We start from the raw sequence: 22160 nt of genomic DNA, 5'->3' as shown, positions 1-22160 counted from the left end.
CCATATTTAAAGGAAATCATAAAGGAAAGTGGCAGAAGTAGAAGAGACATCGGAGATATCCATCATTTTCATGGTATTTTGCTCTGGCCAATCCCTCCAGGCTGCAGTATGTTACAATACCAGGGATATTTTGCAAAGAACATCAAGCAGTAGGAGTAGAATGAATAAAGCGAGTTTAAATGAAAAAATCTGTACTTAAGCATTATGAATCTACACATCTGCAACGACAACAAAATGTTTTCATCGTGAAGAAAAAAAAGCACATGTGGTAAGCATGTTATCAGCAGGACATTCTAATACTTTTAGGAACAAAATTCTATTCATGTATTCCCATCAACAGTTGCAAAAGAGAATGAAAGAAAGATGTTTTTAAACATTTAAAAAATATGATGTACATTCATTTATCTCCGTGTAAAAAGGACTGTATTGACCATAAGATCAAAGAATGCATTTATATGATTAATAAATGAGAAAGAGGATCTTCCAAATCTGATCACATTTGTGTCATGAGTGACATTAGTTAAATTGGATAATTTGATTTTAATAATTTGTATCACTGAAACCCATTTTATATACAAGCATGTTGATTTCTGTGTGTTTGTGTGCACATGTAAAATAGATGATACAGGTGAAAGCTCACTTTTCAAACTAAGCGTAGATTCAATATTAATACCCGTCTGCCCAGGTGTGGGTATTTAGTAATCCTTATGTCCATCAATCCTTCTGTCTTGTTAGTGCAACTTGTCTTCCTGTTTCTGATTGATTGAAATGAAACGTGTTAAATATATTGGTAATTACCTGAAGACATGCATATTAACAAATCATTTTGTTTTTGCAATTTTTGATGGAGTTATTGTCCTCTTTGCCTTGTTACTATGTATGACACAATCTTGTTTGCACAATTAGTTCCTGTTTTTGATGGACTGCTGAAATTTGGTACATATTATGGTCACCAAATCACCTGCAGACTGCTCTGGTGAGACTAAGTGGTTAGAACGTCCACATCAGATGTGTGAGGTCATGGGTTCAAACCCTTGCTAAGTTGTACTAAAGGCTTATAAAAATGGTACTAGCAGCTGCCTCGCTAGGCACTCGGCATTAAGAGGTTAGTGTTAGGACTGGAATGGTCTGGTGTCAGGATAATGTGACTGGGTGGGACATGATGCTACATGTCTGCAGCATGATGCCCCAGTGCTAAACATCACTAATAATAATAATGATAACAATAATAATAATGAGGACTTTGTATAGCGCCTAATCTTTAGAAGCTCTAAGTGCTTTACAACATTAGACAACACCTATAAGATAAAAAACATATATAATGAGATGATTACAAAAACAAACACCATGAAATTAGAAAACATCCAAAAGCATGCTGAGAATATTTAAGGTAGGAAACATTATTAGGTCTTTAAGTTTGTTCTTGCAGTCAAAATGAGTTCTGAGAGCAGTCTTGAATGGGATCACTGTGTCTTTGTGTCTAAGTTCAGTGGGCAATTCATTCCACGTTGCTGGGCCCTGGTATGCAAAAGAATGCTGTCCATATGACTTTGTTTTCATAGTGGGAATAATGAGTATATGATTGTCAGAAGAGGAGAGTAAGTATCTTGCTGGTGTGTACACATGGGTGAGGTCGGATAGATATATTGGACTAGAGTCCATCAGTGAAACGTAGCAGAGAGAACAAATTTTGTGTTTGATTCTGGATTGAATGGATAGCCATTGTAGGGTACAGAGCAGCAGGGAGGTGTGCTCTGATCATGGTACTCTAAGTACGATCCGAGCAGCTGTGTTTTGAACTTTTGAAGTTTCTGGAGTAGATATTGAGATGAACCAGACGGAATTGAGTTACAATAGTCCAGTCTTGAAAGTACTAATGAACACACAAGTGTTTTAGTGGCATCAACTGAAAGATATTTGCGAATAGAGCTGATGCGTCTCAGCTCAAGATATGCAGCCTTGCATATGTTCATGACATGTTGGTGTAATGTGAGAGTACTGTCTAGAGTAACACCTAGGTTTTGTACTGATTGTATGAATTTAATGTTGGTGTTGCTGACATTTATTGTTTGAGGTAAAGGATGTGAATGAGAAAGTCTTTGTGTTGTGATCAGAATGGCCTCAGTTTTATCATCATTTATCAGCAGCTTGTTACATGTCATCCATGATTTCACATCAGAAATGCACCTCTCTACACCTTGGATGGTAGCATCAACTTCAGTTGGGTGGCTAGATTTGCATATTTGGGTGTCATCAGCATACAATTGGTGAGACACTGGATGATGATCAATTATGACACTTGAGAGCGGCTGAGTGTATAGAATAAAGAGAACAGGTCCAGGAAAAGACCCCTGTGGAACACCACAACATAAATCAACTGGGCTGGAGTCTATTCCATTTGCAGACACAATTTGTGTCCTGTTGACCAAGTAGGACTTGAACCACAGTAAGGCTGTATCATGAATGCCAGATACATGCTGGAGACGGTGAAGTGCCATATCATGGTCTATTGTGTCAAATGCTGCAGACAAATCAAAAAGGGTGAGGACTGTAATCTTTCCGCTATCCAAAGCAGAGAGAATGTCATTAAGTACTTTTAGAAGAGTAGTTTCAGTACTGTGGCAAGCACAATATGCAGATTGTACAGTGCTAAAAAGACTGTTTGAATTCAGATGAGATACAAGCTGGGATAGAACAACCTTTTCTAAGATTTTTGATATGAATGGGAGATTAGAAACTGGGCAGTAGTTCTTTAAATCGTTATGGTCTAGTGTTGGTTTCTTCAGCAGAGGCTTTACAATGGCAGTTTTGAAAAATGATGGGAATTCCCCTGATGAGAGAGAGGTATTAATAACATCAGATAGTGAAGACAATACTGGATCTAAGCACTCAAGCGGCAGTGATGTTGGAATTGGATCAAGTTCACATGACTTTGGTGCACTCTTCATCGGGATTGTATGTATGAAATCCATAGAGACGGGTTCAAATGCTGCTAATGGTTGACGCTGAAATTCTGTATCCCACCTGTATGGTGACGACGAGTGAATTGAAGGTGTGGTGTCAAGCATTACTCTAATGGTTTGTACTTTGTCACGGAAGAAATTTGCAAACATGTCCGGAAGGTCAACTAGAGAGAAGGTAGTTGGCAGTGGTGTAGATTTGTTCCTTGACATTAGCTTGTTAGTAATCTCGAAGAGCTCTTTGCAGCTGGAACTTTCCATGATTTTAGTTGTGTAGTGAGCTGATTTCACTGCATGGACTATATTTGTGACATTCTTCTTAGCGGCTTCATAGATTTGCATATGAATAGTGAGTCTGGTGGAAAGCCAAAGCCTCTCAGCTTTACGGCGGTCTCTTTTAGCAGTGCGAAACTGGACCCTAACACTGCTATACCATGGAGAACACTTTTGAATTGATACTCTGCACTTGGTAGCTGGGGCATGTTTGTCGAGCAATGAACGCAGACAGTTATCAAGTTGTTCTGCTGTAGGAGGTAAGCAAGTTGTTAGGTTTGCTTGGATGTCATGCATTAGTTTGGTTCTATTTATCATGCGGAGGTTTCTCTTAGTAGCAGATAAAGGTGGATGGTTAGGGACTGATATGTCAAGATGGCATATAATGCAGAGGTGATCTGATGCAAGTTCATGGAATACCAGGGAGGACCGTAGAATGTCAGGTCTATGAAGAATCCAGTCTAAAATGTGACCATGTTTATGGGTGGGTTGGTTAACTGACTGTTTGAGGTTGAAAACATTGATAGAATCATGGAGTTTTGATGTGTTTGGGTTTCCGGGACAGTCAAAGTGAAAGTTGAAATCTCCAAGAATAATCAGGTTGCCAAATATCGAATTTCCATACTCCAGGAGATTTGGAAACTGCTCCAAAAAGAGATTCAGTCAGCTTGTTTTTTCTACTAGGAGGAGGGTGGTATAGGCAGAAAAAATGGACTGACCTTTGCTCCAGTGTGAGTGTGGTTTGGACTAGTTCAAACAATGTGTGGTTGAAATTGAATGTTGTGGTGTGGTTAAGACGTTTGATCATGGAGTTCTTTGTGATGACAGCAATTCCACCTCCACGAGAGTTACGGGGGAACGACTTGATGGAGTAACCAGTGGGTGTTAGATCCGCACACTTGGGCTCATCACCTGATGTTTTTAGCCGTTTCTGTCAGGAAAAAGATGTCAATATTCTGGTTGTTGATAAAATTAACTATTTCTGTGCGCTTTTCCGGTGGTCCTACTGACTGCCACACTGAGGACATTATAGCGATACGACTGAAAATGTTTTAAAGCTATGTTAAAAATACCAATCACACACACACACCACTTGTAGCTGTGCATATTGACAAATCACTTTCTTTATTATCCTTTTTGTCTTGCAGATTAATGCAATGTAAAACACAACCTTGTTAGGACAATTATTCATGCAGTTTTTGAAAGACTGCTTTGAAACTTAGTAAACAATATAATTGTCACCTGAAGAGGTGCATACTGACAAATAACTTTGCTCTGCAATAATAATTGTTTTTAGAGTTATTTCCCTTATTTTATTGTAGCTTAATGCAGCGTATGCCACAAACTCTTTAGCACAACTTGGTTCCCAGTTTTTAATGTATTTCCATGAAACGTAAATACTATGGACATTGGTAAAGCTCCAGAAGATGTGTATATAGACATCGTTTTGCTCCCCAATAGTTTCTTTTACAGTTATTGCCCTTTTTGAATTGTAACAGTAATGACACAGTCTTGTCAGTACAACTAGTCACCCAGTTTTGTTAGACTGGCATGAAATAAAGTTAGTATGATGGTCATCACTTGATCTGCATATTGCAAGATCACTTTGTTTTTTAGATTTATTGCCTTTTTTGTTTTGTAGCTTATTGCAGTGTATGACACCATCTTATTATTGCAGTTGCTCATCGAGTGTTTGATGGATATATCTTTAAATGACTGGTTTTACATTGTTTATGAGAGTTATTGTGGTCTGTGATGGAATCTTTTGAAAGCAACTAGTTTAACAGATTTCAAAGGATTGCCATAAAACTTGGGGAAATAACCATATGCCCTTTCATTTGGCACACAATTTAGTGAAACAAGTCTCTAAGTTTAAAATGGATGGACATGAAACTTTGAAAATATGATCATCTTGTGAAGATGTGAGTACTGACAGTGTGTGATACTCAAAAATATTCCAGCAAACCACAGGACCAGTATCCTTCAAATGCTACTGGTCCTGTTCACAACCCACTGGTCCTACATTTCATAATGGAAGAAGAGAAATGCAGTCAATTACTCAATGGTAAATGCAAGTAGACATGAACATCTGCCTTTGGTAATGTTATCTATGTGATGAAAAATGGAAAAAGAAAGAATGATACAAAATAAGATATATATATATATATATATATATATATATATATATATATATATATATATATATATATATATATATATATATATATATATATAATTTGTCACACTTTATTAACTCCAGCACCATGGTTTATTGACCAGGACAATGCTGTTAACTGTCCAGCTGATCCAGATTGAGACATACCTCATGTAGAATCAGATGACCAGTTGGAATAATAGAAATGGAATGATGATCCTCATCCATTAACAAAGACAGCACCAGAACTAGACTCAGTCTCCAAAAATGAGGCTATGGTATTCAAAGTAAAGTTGCCAATAAATTTTAAGTCTGCAGAAAGAGGAGTTCCAGCAGTGCATCTAATGCATCCAAATTGTCAAAAGGCAGCTGAACAATTAACAGTACTGTCATGGTCACATGACATGTTCTGTTTCTTTGTTGTGTCTTCATTTGAGAGAAACTGTCTTACATATAGCACTACTGGCTGGTGGAGATCAATCTATCAAACTCTGAAGGATCCAAATACCTCTACATGTTGACTTGTGAATTGGATGTAGCATGTGTCATCAGACATCACACAAATGCAGAAGAGTTTTTAACTGTGGTTGCATCTATCGATTGTACACAGACCTACACATTTCCATTTCCATTCTCATCACACCCAGCAGATCAGATAATTTTTGAGTTGTCATCAGAAGTAATTCACTTTTGTTTTTTTCACATGCTTTCTTTTATTTCTTTTAAGATGATAAAGTTTACTGTATACGGGTCTAATTTACTCCATATACTTAAAAATCCAGGTCATCAGATGGATTGTCTACTCTTTTTTTTGTACCAGACGAGCAAGCTGGCAGCACTTTCACATGTAGCATACCAACACTTCACTGTGTTCCTTTCATTGTTATTAGTGTATTGATGCAGACTGATGTAGGCTATGAGTGTATGACAGAATCTAGTAAACACTAGTCTCACAGTTCCTCAATGGATCTTCATGAAACTTTGTGTATGTTTTGCTCATCATCATCAGAGATGCATATTGACCAATCATTTTACTTGCACCAATTCTGGAAGAGTTAATAGACCTTTAGTTGGCACTGCATTGCAATTACCCCACACCTTGTTAGCCCCACAACACCGTAATTGATGTTACCCCATCACCTTTGACAGGTTCTTGCACACCACAAGAATTACTTTTTAAGGTTAATTTAAACAGTATTGAAAATCAGTATAGACAAAACGATTGTTCCTATATTTATATAGACCTACTGTACTGTGTACTGTACTTCAATGCATATTCATGGTGAAATGGATACTTGGGCAGTTAGATGACCAACTTGCTGGTATGTTTACCACAAATCATTTAAACAAGAGGTCCAAGTAGACCTGATACTGCTCAACTGACTTATAAACTTGTAAAAGCAAATTCATACATGCATTGGAAAGAAAAGTTTGGAGTGCAAAGTTTCCACATTTTCTATTAGTCATAAAAAAGAAAGAAAAGCCTGTTTCTGGTTTTATATTAAAAGAAAACTGGGCTGGTCAGTTGGAGTAAGATTTTCTTTTTACTCCTTTTACCATTCCATTTACTGAATCATTATGCACTAAAATATATTGGGAGGAAATAGGTTTTGCTTTTGGTTTTGTGGGGTTTAATGCCACTTTTTGGCACAAGATAGGCTACACATGGCAGACAGTATAGTTGGTGGAGGATGAACCCTGAGAGGAACCACAGACCTATGGGAAACTATTGGCAAAGCTTTTTCACATATCCAATTCAGTAGAACCAAAACTCAAATTTATGCCGATGGAGGTGAGATGTGCAGGTGATCTGTAAAACCTAGTACCTCTGACCACTTGTCCCCCCTCCCCTGCGCCCCACTCCCCCAGGGCCAAGGGAGGAAATAGTGCTCATTTTAATGAATGTGATGTCCAATACTATTATATTTGATAGGATGAAATCTATTCACAAAATTAATAGAATCTGAAATTCATTTGTGGTTTGTTTGTTTTTATAATTCTTTTTTTCTACATGGATGGAAAATGATATGGATGGTGGCTGGAACATTGGAAGGTCCTGATATTTTAATAATGGAAGGTAAAAATTTGGAAGTACTTCAGAAGAAAAACACATCAAGTTATTATTGTTTTCATAATAAAATGTGAATATACAAAATATAAATTTAAAATGACTAATTTCAGTTAATTTCTGAAATGCCATAAAATAGTGCATATATATCTATTAACATATAAAGAACAAATATTTAACATGTTTTAATGCTTCAATACAATTTTAAGATAGCTATGTGACTTTGGTTAATTTTTCTTTGGCAATGAAAGCTAGGTGTCTTATCAAAGGATACAATATAGTGAAATTTCATTTCATAGACCCTGCATACACTTTGTTATTATCCACACTAAAGTTACTTGTTATATTTCTATTATATATTTTTCTTCCAACTTAAAATTACAAATTATTAAAATGAATTCCTAAGTTGTATTATATTTGTTTTTTTTAAATAAATTGTTTTTATTGAATTAGAATAATAAGGTATTCTTAAGTTATTTTTAGCTCAACACATGAGAGTAAAGGCCTGCTAAAATTCTACCCCAGCATTGGTGCAGATAAAAATATTTACATATGTACACCCTCACTGAATCTCAGCCTTTCTTTCTTCCTGGATCATAGGTAACAGCTTGGGGTGTTTTATATCACCTACCCCTCAAGGGAGGGGGCTAATTTGTACATGCACATTACTTATATTTTCTTTGTGAAGTTTTTGCATTTTGGTCTGGTTTTTAGCACATTTTATAAATACTGTTATACCTAGAATCATGAAACTTGCTGAGGTGATGCATCTTGGTGAGTACTACATGCTCATTACAAATGTAGGTCATGGGGACCTATATTTCATGCTTCACTGACTTTGGTTAAATTTCTGGTTTATTTATCAAGTTCTGTTCATTATAGAATAATCAAACTATATGATTGTATTTATTTCCATTAGCACTACACTCTTACCACAGAGGTAATGGTGACCTTGATTTCACACTATTACTGGTGTGGGGTAAGTTTGCATTTAGTTCATGACCAACTAGGTATTTTGCTGCTTACAACCAAATGGTTTGTTTTTTAAACATCTGTATACATAGCGATACTAAGGTTCATCAAATTGGGGATTGGAAGGCACCTTGACAAGTACTACACCCTCTTCACACAGGTTAGTCACTGTGACACATTTCATGCTTCACTGCCTTGGTTTCAGTCTCCAACACTGTGTATGCCAGAATCATCAAACTAGGTAACTATGCACCCATATCGTACCATACCCTTACATCCAAAAGGTTATTGTGATCTACAATTAACATTTTACTGTTGTGTTATGTTTTTGCATTTAGCCCATAACTACATTGGTGTTTTATCTACTGTATAATACTGCTATATCTGGAATTACGAGACAAGGCAAGAATATGTAGCTTGATCTGTATCCTACACAAACATGATCAGAGTAGGTCACTGTGGTCTATATTTAATATTTCAGTGACTTTGGTTCATTTTGACATTCTACTGTTTAAACTGTAATCATTAAAATAAGTAATTGTAACACACCCATGCAAAAATGGTCACTGTGACCTACAATACACATTTTACTGGCTCAGGTAAAGTTTTGCATTTACCTCATGATCACATATTTAATGCATGCTCTGTGCATACTTTCCCATACAGAATCCTGAAACTTGAATAAGCTTCTTTACTAGCACAACACTCTTGTATCAATAGTAGGTGAGTAATGACCATATTTAATGCTGCACCAGCTTAGATTCAATTTTGTTTTTGATGTTTATTTAACAGGCATTTTTTATGCAAGATTCATGAAATTGATGGTGATCTGTTAGTACAACACTCACAAGAAAAGAGGGTCACTGTGACATATTTTGCCTTGCCTTGGGTAAGTCTTTGCATTTAGATCATGACCTCACAAGTTGTTAGAATTGCTCCGGTTAGAGCATTAGCCTCAACCCCTCCCCTCAGGTAAGTCATATCAAAGACTTATATAAATGGTACTAACAGCTGCCTTGCTAGGCACTTGGCATTAAGAGGTTAGTGTTAGCATACATGCCAACCACTGGCAAGGAAAAAGTGTATTCCAAGTGGACAAAAAGAGTAATCTAAGCAGAAAAAGAGTAATCCACATATAATATGATAAAAATTCAATGAGCATATGTACAAAATAATTTATTTATCCCTCTGGACTTTTAACATCAACTACTGCTTCAAGTTTTCGTATATAGCACTTTGAGCTTTAAAAAGCAATAGACTCTCATATTGCATTTCAAAACTTTTTGTACCAGCTGAGACTATGAATGTTTTGCACACCAGTATAGCACTAAGTGCTGGGTTACTGAGCCTGGATCTGAATTCAGTTTTATTTATGTTAACAAAACTGAACAATCTCTCACAGTTATATTTATTCAAAACATTGTCAAGCAACAAAAAAAATGTTTTCTCCAGTGGAATCTACTGTTGATTCTGGTAATGAAAGAAGAGCACTCTAACTTTGCCCTTTTCATTGTCAAAGTCTCTTACACAGACCCTAAAAAGAGTGTATGGCTTTTTAGCTCTTCGATACACATGTAGTGCGCTATAAATAGAACAAGTTACCTATTCGACTCCATACACACTGTTAATCAGTGCAGTGTATGTTACGTTTAACAGCAATTTTAACCATTTTACATTTTTGGTACACATCTTTTATGCATGGAAAAATTTAAGAGTAAAGTCCAATCGTTACAGCTGTGTAAGTATTTTGTCATGGAAGAATTTTTATGTGCTTTAAAATCTTGAGAGAATTCGTTCACCATCAAGTCAGTGAAGCCGCGTGACCAACCGTAGCTGCCATTTCTCATACTTGAAATTTACAAGTTCTTTGTCTGCGTCTACATCACTAAGTCATCTGAATTTGATAATTTATAAAAACTAATTGCTGCCTACATAAATATCAGAGCCTTTACCTAAGTTATTGAAGCTTTCATAGTGTGATTCTAATCATGAAAACTCAAGTAAGTACTGAACGAAATCCGTGACCTCCATTTTGGAGAGTGGAGAATACGACCCAGTTACTTTAAATAGCAGATTTCGACCAGAGCATAAACAGTGACCATGTGATCTGACGTAATGGTCATTCACAGCAGTGAATGTAGTATCTAATAGTGGGGGTTCCCCGAAGGTGGCGCTACGATAACCTGCTAAAAATGGCTAATGTTTACAGCAGGTGTCGAAAGACGCTTCCATAAGAATGGTTTAGAGGCGTCCAAAGGCGCTTCTATGCGAATGGAGTAGAGGTGTCCAAAAGTGCTTGCATGAGAAAACAAATTAATTTTTTTGGGAGGGGGATATACTGAAAACGCGTAATCCGAATACAGATACACATAAGGCATAATTTAGTGAAAAAAGCGGAATGATTACACCAAAAGTGTAATGGTTGGCATGTATGGTGTTAGGACTGGTTGGCCTGGCGTCAGGATAATGTGACTTGGTGGGGCATGATACCATATGTTAAAGGGTTTTAGATCAAACTCAATGTAAAAGGACTTTTTCTTTCTAGCATCTAGCTAAATAATATGTGGAATGGATAAAAGAGCAGGCATCTTGTATTTATAAGGCTCTGAATAAAATTCAAGCATTATCTTGCCTGTCTGTGCCTTTAAAAAAAAAAATGTTTGATGCCAGTATGGAGGCCATATTTCTGATCACATCTTATAAAACTTGGTATATGGGCTTATAATATCAAGATCTCCTACAAGTCTGATAAAGAGCGAGATCAAAGCATAGGAGCAAAGTGATCATACATCTAATTGCCTGAGCCGGTTTCTGCTCCAGAGACCATGTTTCTCATCTGAGTTTTATCAAACATGGAATATGGGCTTGTATAATCAATATCTCACACAAGTTCAATAATGACAGGAGGCAACAATTCCATTCTCACCTACTAGCTAGGCAAGATTATGCTGGAAACAAGGTCATAAAATTAAAATTTGTTAGTTTTTTCCAGAGACTAACATACAGGAGGACTGTAATCTCCCTACTTAGTTACCCCCATGTATCACCCATTCCCTGTTATAATACAAATTAGGTTCCCAAATCCGAAGGTGGACTTGTAGGATGAGCTAGAATCACTCATTTATAGTACATCTTTTCTAAACCACACCTAAATTTCATTATGAACGTATGAAATAAAATAATCTGACTGGCTAAGTTTATTGCCACTAGAAACCATATTTCTGACATGACTTTGATCAAACATGGAATACAAGCTTTTTTATCAGCAAGATCTTTGGACAACAATTAAAAATTTTTCACTCTAGCCTGACAAGATATGTCTGGAACATGGTCATAAAATTATAATTTCTTTTTATATTTCCCAAAGAATAATATACAGAGGACTTAAAACTCCATAGCGAGCTCACCATATATTATCCACTCCCTCTCATGCAAATGAAGTTCCCAATGCACTGTAAGACTGTAAGTTGAATTTACCAAGTGGGTCAGAGAATATTTCCTACTACATATGTTGTATGCCATACTGCTATATTTCATCATGAACATACAAAATGAAGATATCCTTTTATTAAGATGTAGGAGTGCACTGGTCTCATTTCTTTGGATAATTAAGATATTTGCACATTGAATAATATTTACATATATATATAATACTATACTGCTATTAATTTTAACATGAAAATTTAATTTAATTTAACTGTACCCAACAATTTAAAATTCATAATAACGGTCAATGACAGTAGAAAAAATGATCTTTTCAGCAACAAAACCTTTGTTTCTCTCTATTATAAATTATAACAAAAAGAATTTACATTAGACTGGAGGGAGACATTGATGTTTCTTTTCAGTAACAAAACCTTTGTTTCTCTATTATAAATTATAACAAAAAGAATTTACATTAGATTGGAGGGGAGACATCGATGTTTCTTTTCAGCATTACCATAATATTAAATCTTAATTTAAGTCTGGAAAGGTATAAAATTTAAATTTCTTTCTAAACAGAAGACCGTTAGAGATAACTTCAGTATACGACCATATGGCAAATTCACCCCTTGTTGTGATCTTGTTGCTCTGCTAACACTGGAAACCTTATTGGCGTATCAAAAGTCCCTGATGTAAAACTTGGGGTACTAATATCAAATTCTTGCCCAATGTTGATTTTCAGATGTCCATGCTAGTCTTGGTTTGGAAAATGTCACCACCTGAATGAGCAAGATTCTTGCATGTTAATGAGGTGATTCTGCATCTAGTTGAGATTGTTAGCATTATGGAAGCCATATTTCTAATCTATTTCTGACACTTACATGATATCAGGCATATTGATGATGTGACCTTCCATTTGATTGGTTGAGCTTGTTACCACTACAGAAGTCATATTTCTAATCCAGTTTTGACAAAACCTGGAATACAGCCTTATATAAACCTGATTTTGCTTGAATTTGAAAATGAATGGGATCCCTGTACTGAATGCATGTGGGTCTCACTCATTACTGAAGTTGTAATTGTAAGTTTCAAAATGTTATCTTGCACCGGACGAGCTGAACTTGTTACCATTTCTGGAGACTATTTCTTATCTGAATTTAATAAACCTGATCAATCCATGTAGACTTAAATCGTCAAGATCTCGAATGAATAAAATCAGCAAGATTCACACATATTAATGAAGCGATTTTGCATCTAATTGGCAGAGTCTGTCTGTCTGTCTATCTCTTTCTCATTTGATTTATGTCAAACTTGGTAAACAGTCTAATACCATAAAATATTAAACCAGTCTTGTTATGAGTGATGTTAAACTTTTCTCTAACCTTTCCAGCCAGTTACAGATATTTTGACAGTTATGCTGGGCAGGGAGGTCAGAACATATTCCCTGTTGAAAACATGGAATTCACTTAAACCATCTACTAGCAGCATAAGGATTCAGTTTTACAATGTTAGCAAAATTAGGCTATGTTGCATCAAATCCTAACTGACTGGTATTGATAATTTGAATATTTATCTTCTCATTGGTACAAATTAAAACTTCTTTCATCTTTTTAACACATCAGTGCATGACCCATATCAAAAGCATTTATAAACTGTAATTTGCCATTTCATAGATTGCATAGTTACGCAGGGATCGTCCTGGGCTTCGCCAATGTCGCAAATTGCGATTTTTTTTCCTTATTGGCGACAAAAATATCCCATCTGGCGATTTTTTTGGCGACATACTTTTTGGTTATTTAATTTGTACATACAATCATGGATTTGGACTGGATAAATTAAAAGGCAGAACGAAAGGAAGCCACAAACTTGACTAAGCAATGCATTGGAATCAATCTGTTACACAAACGATCCTTTGTTCTTATTGACAACCCCATCTTTACAGTGCATTGTTACATCATAATCTGCTTATGCTGACATCTGGGCTGAGGACTGTATGCTGCGATACAGTCAATCATGCTACCGCACTATACCTACAACTGACCGACTTCTGAAGACGCGAATAGAACAGATACAATTAATTGTATGGCTAATCCTTCTGTTTTTTTTATACATATACCAATACAATAGTTTTGCTGAACCTTCATAGAAAACTGATAACCTCTGAAGTACCGACTACTGTGTATAAATACAAAGCAAATGGAAAAAATCTCAATCATAATTACATCTGTCGCCAATTGCAGCATTTTACTCATTGATCTTTTCCTTTTGCCATCAGTCCTGTGTTACGGCTGCAGAGACTTAAACTCCGCAACAAGAAATAGCAAAAAAAAAAAAAAAAAACAGTTTTGCATAATTAATAATAATTATTTATTTCTCAAAATACAGGAGTGAAAGAATCCCTAAATTGGGTGTGAATTTATGCTTATATATACGGTCCAGTATTGCCAGGTGTTGACTCGTGTACATTTCATTCGTGGGAATGGAGATCCTATTTTTCTTGTCGAGAAAATTTATACAGCATTCAGTGATCATTCTTGGGAGTTAGGAAGCAATTCGCTACAAGCTTTGTGAAGCTAGCCATGGGGGGGGGGGGGGGCTGCTGAGAGACTACTAGTGTCACCTGTCAGCACTGTAGACTGTGAACGTGGATTCCGTATGATGAACCTCATAAAAACTGACATCAGAAATAAGCTCTGCATCTCATCTCTCGAGAATTTAATGAGAATCAGCATGTACAGATGTGAAAAATTAGACTTTGAAACTGCATTCAACAAGTGGACAGCCCTAAAATCGCGACGGATCTTCATGTAACACTTTGTAACATTTTGTTAATGCTTGTTGTAATTAAAGTATTAACTAACCCATCTTTTGTAATTTTCATTGCCTGTTACATTAATAGACTAAATTAACACTTGGAAAAATGTACACTACTTGTTTTGGCAACACTTTTTGAAAATTGGCGACAAAATAGAGGTTGGCGATTTTTTTGCGACAGCTTTTTAAACGCCAGGACCATCCCTGGTTACGTGATCCAATTCTTATAGATACATCTTTCTTTACATCTGAGGTCAAAGGATAATGTGATACAAGGAACCTATGAAGGGAAAAGGGTGAAGCAAACAGTTTTTCATTACTAAAATGTAAATGGATGAACATAAGAATAAAAACAAATTGTTTTTTTTCCTAAAGTTACTTGCTTTATTTTCATTATTCTGACATAATTTCTGTACCCAACAGAGAGAGAAAGATCATCATAAAGGTTTTGATATTTTACCTGACCAGTCATACAAATATTATTAATTGGGAAATGATAAGCTCTTACACCAAACAAGCAATTGTATAGATTTTGTTTGTGAAAGCAGAGATTTGCAAAACATGTAAGAAAATTGTGTACAAAATAACCAACCTGTCCTTTGCCTAAAATAATCACAATTCTCAGCAAAGGAAAAATTTCCTCAGTTCAAGTACATCATAATCCAAACATAATTAATCATAAATAATAGGTTTGTGTGAGCGATAACCCAGTAAATAAGATTCTAAAATAGTGACTATCATTTGCATTTCTTTTATATCTTTAGTTATACAGTTATCAACAGTAATGATAAGGCAAAAATAGAAAAGGGATTAACCAGTGAAAGCAAACAAGTTGTACTAGTCTACACAAAATAAAATTGTCATACTGTAATTCTGTTCCTTATAAAAACAAAACAATATGTGCTCTTAATCTAATTCATAACCTTTTACTGAGAACCATATAACAAAACCAAAATGTTTCACTGTAATAAGGCTTTTCACACCCGAGTCACCATACTTCAAACCAAAGACTTTTTTTCCTTCAAAATGACCATTAAAGGTCATCAAAAGCTTGATGGTCTACAGGATGTTAAGAGGGTAGATATTCAAGTTTTGATAAAAATCTAGAACATTTCAATCTAAAATATTTCTAGGTCTAACGTTTTTTTAAAAACAATTATTCAGGAAACCATATTCAGAATAATTAATGAGGAAACTATTTTCAATTAAAAAAAATTCCACATTAAAGATTATGATGAAAACAAAATATATACCTTATACATAATGTTAGCATTTTGTGAAATATTAATGCTGTGTATTGGCTGAACTTGGCCTGAGATTTACACATATCAAAGTGAGACATTTAATAAGAAAACTTTATAATCCTAAATTAGTGTGACTTAATCATTTTCAAAGGCATGTTATTTATGGTGATATTATACAAAGAGTGGACAATATTTCAAAACATAACCTTTTATATGCTGATGTGTTATTAAATATCACTGTTAATCACCTCCGTGTTTCATTGTCACAAAGCTTGAATTTAACAATATATGCATTCCTAATACACATACTTACAGGTCTGTTTAAGAAGAAACCATATACTAACATCACCAAATGTATGAAAATGCTCAACATCAGTTTGCCAGGACAAGCCAAGCTGCCACAAGGCCTACCACATATACTCACTTATAAGAGGAGTTCAACTGCAAACTGCACCAACCAAGATTTGAGGTCACATAATGCACTGGCAAATCTGGTACTATGCAGTTTGTTAGGAGTAATCAGTAGAATAAACAATAAAGCCCCTGATCTGCAGGTGCATTATTCTAAGAGAGATCATGATCTTTGTTGTTTGCTGTTTGACTCAGCTTATATGCAAGTATATAAGGTACATGGATTGAGTCAACTCCATAAGAAATTTGTAAGGTGGGTAGAAAGAGCACTAAAACAAACCCACAATATTGTATGTTAAACTAGAGCAAACTATAAAATCTGATGGGCTATATATGCAAAAGTATAAATACATTAATTTCCATGAGAGAACAACTATCTGTATGCCGAATCTTATATCAATTAAATGAAGTCTCAAAATGCAAAGAACTCCATTTCAATGTTATGGGCTCATTCAATTGTTACAAATGGATATGACCTTGGCCCTCAGGGCTCTAAGTCTCACAGTACCAATAGTATGAAATGATGGAAACCAATCTAGAAATGGATGATGACAAAATGGAGTAAATAGAGGTATACAGGTTTGGCTCGCCATGACTGGGGAAGTAAAATTTTAGTAAAATCAATGACCACCCTGGTGTCCCAAGTGGTTACATGATCATCTTTGATGCGGGAGGTCATAGTTTGAACTCTGGCCAAGTCATACCAATGACTTAGTACTAAGAGATGCCTCACTAGGCACTCAGCATGAAGAGGTTAGCGTTAGGACTTGTCGGCCTGGTTGCAGGATAATGTGACTGGGTGAGACATAATGCAACGTGTCTGTGGCATGACAGTGCTAGGCATCACTATAAACTGCCAATGCAGAGACTGTAGTGATATGACTAAAAAAATGTTAAAATCCAACACACACACACACACAGAAAGTAAAAAGAATCTTTTGATAGCTTATCTGATTTGTACCTAAACAAAACAATGTTCAATTGACTGAATTTCAGTTGTTTTACAAACCTGACTTTGAAACACTTATTACTGAAATTAGGATTATTGAAATGCAGAAATGAAATCATGTTTGAAACACATGTAGATTTTTACAAAATGCCACAGCTCATATGGTTTTCTCCATAAAGAAGCCTGCATCAAGGAGGAGTTTATTCTGATAAATACAGGTTTGATCATGAGCATTCAGAAATGCAATGTTATTTTAATATAATGTTGTTTCCATGGGAGAACTATGGGAGCTGAATTAGTACTGTGAGTCCTTTAAGCATTTAGAATAAGTGACCTTAAACCATGCCAGGGTAATCCAGTTCCAAGCTGAACTTGATAATGGCAGAAGCGCAGTGCATGAGGCCTGTAAACTGCCCACAACATAAAAGTAAAAGCAAATAAATACAGAAATGTAGTTAGCAGAGAATTAATCGATCTTAAAAGTTGTGACAATGATGAATATGATTAATCATAACCTGTAACTCTGGTGATAGGCAAGCAGGAAAATGTTTCCAATGACATAAAGAGAACTGAGTTTTGACAAATAAGGAAGAACTGTTAAACACAAGTACCTTACTACCATTCATTTAAATTTGTATGCCTCTAGGGATTCAATTTAGTTTTTCTTATGTCAAGATAAAAAATTTCAAAGAAAAATATTCATTCTTATGTATTTATCTCAGTATCATTTTCTTTTAAGACTTCATTCTTCTTGACACTATCTGTCTTAGTAGGGCAGCTTTGTGGATCTTGGTCTTAAATGAACCAGATGAAATTCAAATGTTATACACTGTATATTTAATTTTGAGAAAAATGCACCAAAATATGTCTTGCCATGGGCATGAAAATGTGAAGCACTTAGCAGAAGGTGGTTTTATGTACAAAATATAAAGTACTACGAGTCTTTAGCCACTAAAACTCCACCAGCTTTGGAAGAATCTTGTTCCTTTTTCTCTACTGGTTGACTGCTTTCTTCCCCTTTTATTTTAAGATTATGCTGTTCTCTGTAATTGTTGATCTCAACACCTTTACTTTCTAGCTGTTTGGCTAAACTTTTAACCATGTTAAACATCTGTAAATAAAAAAATTAAAATATTTTTTATGAATATGTCAAATTTTGTATTTCTCAAGTGAATGCAAATGATAGGTGGAATAATCAAAACAATTATTTCAGTATTTCAATAAGATTTAGAATCTGACAGTCAAGTAACAATGACTCAAGCTGTGCAGTTGCTGTAGATGTCTCCCTTTCTTATGGTTACATAAATTATTTCCCCAATAAAACAAAATATATCACTGATATTTTAAAAATACAGAATCACAAAACATTTTCCCTCTCCCTTACGAATATCAAAAGTGTTACGAATGTATATGATGTGTATTTGCAGAAACATTCAAACCACTTAAGTATACAAAATGAATAACTACTGTACTTTCAACCAAAATGACATTCGATGAAGTATGAGTTAAATAACGTAATTAAATCTGTCTATAAAGGACAATCAAGGGACCATCAAATGTTGCTCTTTGTGGACAAATGTGTTTATATAGAGTGAAATACGCAACAAAAGGGTACAGCATGTCAAGACAGTTTTCTCTATAAGTCTAAAGCAAGTTAAAATAATGACAGTACATATCTCCAAAATAAGATAATTTGTTGTACAAAAACACAACATACGCCAGTAAAGGGAGGACAAATCATGTGAAAACAAAACGTACACTTGACACTTTTCCATTCATTTATAGCACATATTAGTGTTTTTCTATGTTGTCTTTTTGTGTAAACTATCAGAAGTGAGTATCTTTTTCAAGAACTCAAGGAAAGGAGAACCTTTTGTTGGATAAACAGATATTTGTCTCTTGTCCAGCTGCTCATATCAAATACAAAGTAAACTTTTGATCTTTTTAAAATCATTTTCATGAAAATATTCAAAGTAAAAAGTACTAGGATATTTTTCAACCTGGACTATACGTTCTTGTTATTGTTAAATTTAAATTTGGATCTAAACATACTTGTTCTTTATTACTAATTAATGCTGGAAGAACGTCCTTTACTGTCCTTTCTACTAAAACCCCTCCAACTAATCGGAAACATTTTCTGTCTTGATCAACATCCTTTAGTGTCTCGATAACCAACCTGGAACAGAAAAGCAAACATAAAAAAAAGAAAATTACCTCACTCTAATAAAACTATTGTCCAATAAAGGCATTTGCACATAAATAAGAAAGAAAATATTCCAGAGAATTGCATAGGAAGAAGCAACTTACAATGAGAATTTCATGGCCATTTTCTTTTGCAATTTTGTGTGATAATCACTTTAGTGCAAATCTAAAACAACAGCAAAATATAACAGATGCATGTATTGGAAACTAATCATCCTCTCATCCTGACCAGGTATTAATTAGCTGGACATAGTAAAACTTTATTACTTACTTATCCCCGTTAATGATCACTGCCATCTCACCTCTGTCTGCGTGGGTTCAAGTCCAGGATTCGACCAATGTTGGTATGTGAGAAAGCTTGCCAGTAGCTTCTCGTGGGTCGGTGGTTCTTCCCGGGGGTTTCCCGGGTTCTTCCTCCACCATTAATACTGGCCGCCATACATAGCCTATCGTGTGCTGAAAAATGGCGTTAAACCCCACAACAACAACAACAACAACTTACTTATCCCTGGACCAAGCTGATGCAGATTCACACACTGAAAATAAAGTCAGGGTTGGCTGCCATGGTGGGAATGGCACTTAGCTCCCATTTCCTCTGTATGATATAGTCAATAATGTTAAAATCCCCCCCCCACCCACCGCACAAGTCCATTATTTATTAATTTTATCCATTTTGCCTCCTTGTTGTCAGTTCAAGCATGTTGCATATGAAATTTTCTTTTTTCTTAGACAAATATCACATGAAGTCTGCACACTAAAGATATTATGTTCATCTTAAGCACATTTCTAATAAACTGCTTCTCTGAGAAATATAGTGAGACAATGGATTTTTTTATATTAACCTGGAGGGAAATAATTGCAGTTTCACACCTAGCCCTCACTTTCCTCATGCATTTGCATTTACAGTAACACTCTTCAGTAGTCTAGGCATCATCAGATATGGAAATTTTTTCTCTTTCAACCAGCTATCACACATCATTATGAGCAATACCTGTGAGAAGTTAAGAGCCAGTGAATGTCAATATTTTCTGATTCTTTAGGGGTCTGGATAACAGTGTTTTTCTTGACCCAGGTCACCAGTATATTCAAGACTGCAGTCTAAGTAACATTTTGCCTAAGTGAAGAAGCCAGCAGATATTTCCATAAGTATTTAATTACTTTTCATTAAAAAAACATGGTACAAGCTTACACTCAGAACAAATATCTAAAATATCTTTGCCAGTTTCCACCAACTTTCACATAACCCAATTCATTTTAATCCATTCATAAGGTACATAATGTTGAGACAACAGCTGACTATACAGAACTTAAGCATTATCATGACCTAGAAACCTTTCAATTGTTTTAGTTGCCTGGAATGCAATGTATGCCAAAATCAGCTCAAGTTGAAGTGGGTTTCTTTAATAAAATGAATTAAAATATATTCATACTTTTAGATAGCTTTGTTTTGTTCAACATTCTTATAATCCTTTAAACTGAATTCAGTATTCAACTAAACATGAAAACATGTTCATTTGCTTGTGTTAGTATTTTGAATTTATTAGAAGAAAAAAAAAGAGTAAAGTCTGACTAAAACATTATGACTTTAACTTGTAGAAAAGTGTCGATATAGACTGCCAAGTGTGTGGGATATTCCTGAAAATTTGACTTATCATTATGATGTTAATCAACATCGGAACACAATATACAATGCCATTATTTTGGCAGTAAGACTTCAACCCCAAAACATAAATATCAGGCTCGATATTTTACACTGTAAGACTAATGTTAGTACCACATCAAAAAAGTAGAGGTGCTAATATTAGTACTACGATATGGGCTGCCAAGTGTGTGTGATAATCATATTCCTAAAAATGTAGCCTCTTGTTCCACTCTCAGTCGCCTTGAGAACATTCTACACAATGCCGTTATTTAGGCAGTAAGAGGGCTTCTAAAAAACATAGGGTCGACATGTTACATTGTAGGACTAATATAAAAATCAGTTTTTTTCAGCATGTATCGAATGATGGGTGTATGTCAATATGAATTATATTTAAATCATTCATGCACGACACGAAATCGGTAATTTTTTATATTTATCGAGATGCTGACGTGAAAATTCAATTAGAAACAGACGCGAATATCTTTCGCGATACTGTCAGGAACGAGTTATAATATTGGAACTAGGGCATGCTCATAAAACAACAAAACAAAACCGAACAAATTAAGTACAGAAAATATGGCAGGGTTCTCATCAGAGTTACAGGCATATGTGTTCATTTTGTTGTTAAAATATTTCATAAGGTCCGAATCAGCCTGGTATTTGGTCCGTATCAGCAAGCATTCATAAAAAACATGCTGGACGATGCCAGTTGACAACGGCCTTTAACGTAGGTATACAATAAGAACATACTCATGTTCTTTCATATCCATCTCTATTTCTGATATTTTTGATGCTATTCCTCTCTGTTGTTGCCGGAGATCCTGAAAACCGGCAATAATTTGCTCGTGAGACTTTGCTTTTGACTTGTTCTGCGAACTCGTTGAAGCCATGATTTTGTTTGGGTGAGTGTATTTTACAAATAAGAATTGAACAAAATGAATAAAGCAATAATTGCAGATTTTTATATAAGTTATTATACTTAATATAAATAAATATAATATTGCTAAAATTTATTATACTTGACAAATTAACATAACTGATCAATTA

The 22160-nt window shown here is 35.1% G+C and overlaps 1 protein-coding gene across 1 annotated transcript; it reads right to left on the bottom strand.

Moving 5' to 3' along the window:
- Positions 1-15022: 15022 nt before the first annotated feature.
- Positions 15023-22015, bottom strand: LOC149794372 (prefoldin subunit 2-like). The gene is made up of 3 exons (XM_089968546.1): positions 21864-22015; positions 19322-19445; positions 15023-18380 (listed from the first exon to the last, which is right to left on the bottom strand). Exons 1-3 carry the CDS (start codon positions 22001-22003, stop codon positions 18204-18206), a joined length of 441 nt encoding a protein of 146 aa, XP_089824672.1. The 5' UTR covers positions 22004-22015; the 3' UTR covers positions 15023-18203.
- Between the last annotated feature and the right edge of the window lie 145 nt (positions 22016-22160).

The sequence above is a fragment of the Sinohyriopsis cumingii genome, chromosome 8, assembly GCF_028554795.1.
Source record: "Sinohyriopsis cumingii isolate HCF-2022 chromosome 8, ASM2855479v2, whole genome shotgun sequence".
NCBI classification, from domain to species: domain Eukaryota; kingdom Metazoa; phylum Mollusca; class Bivalvia; order Unionida; family Unionidae; genus Sinohyriopsis; species Sinohyriopsis cumingii.
Note: the sequence above shows the minus strand (reverse complement) of the source record. Positions and strands in the feature narration are given on the sequence as shown.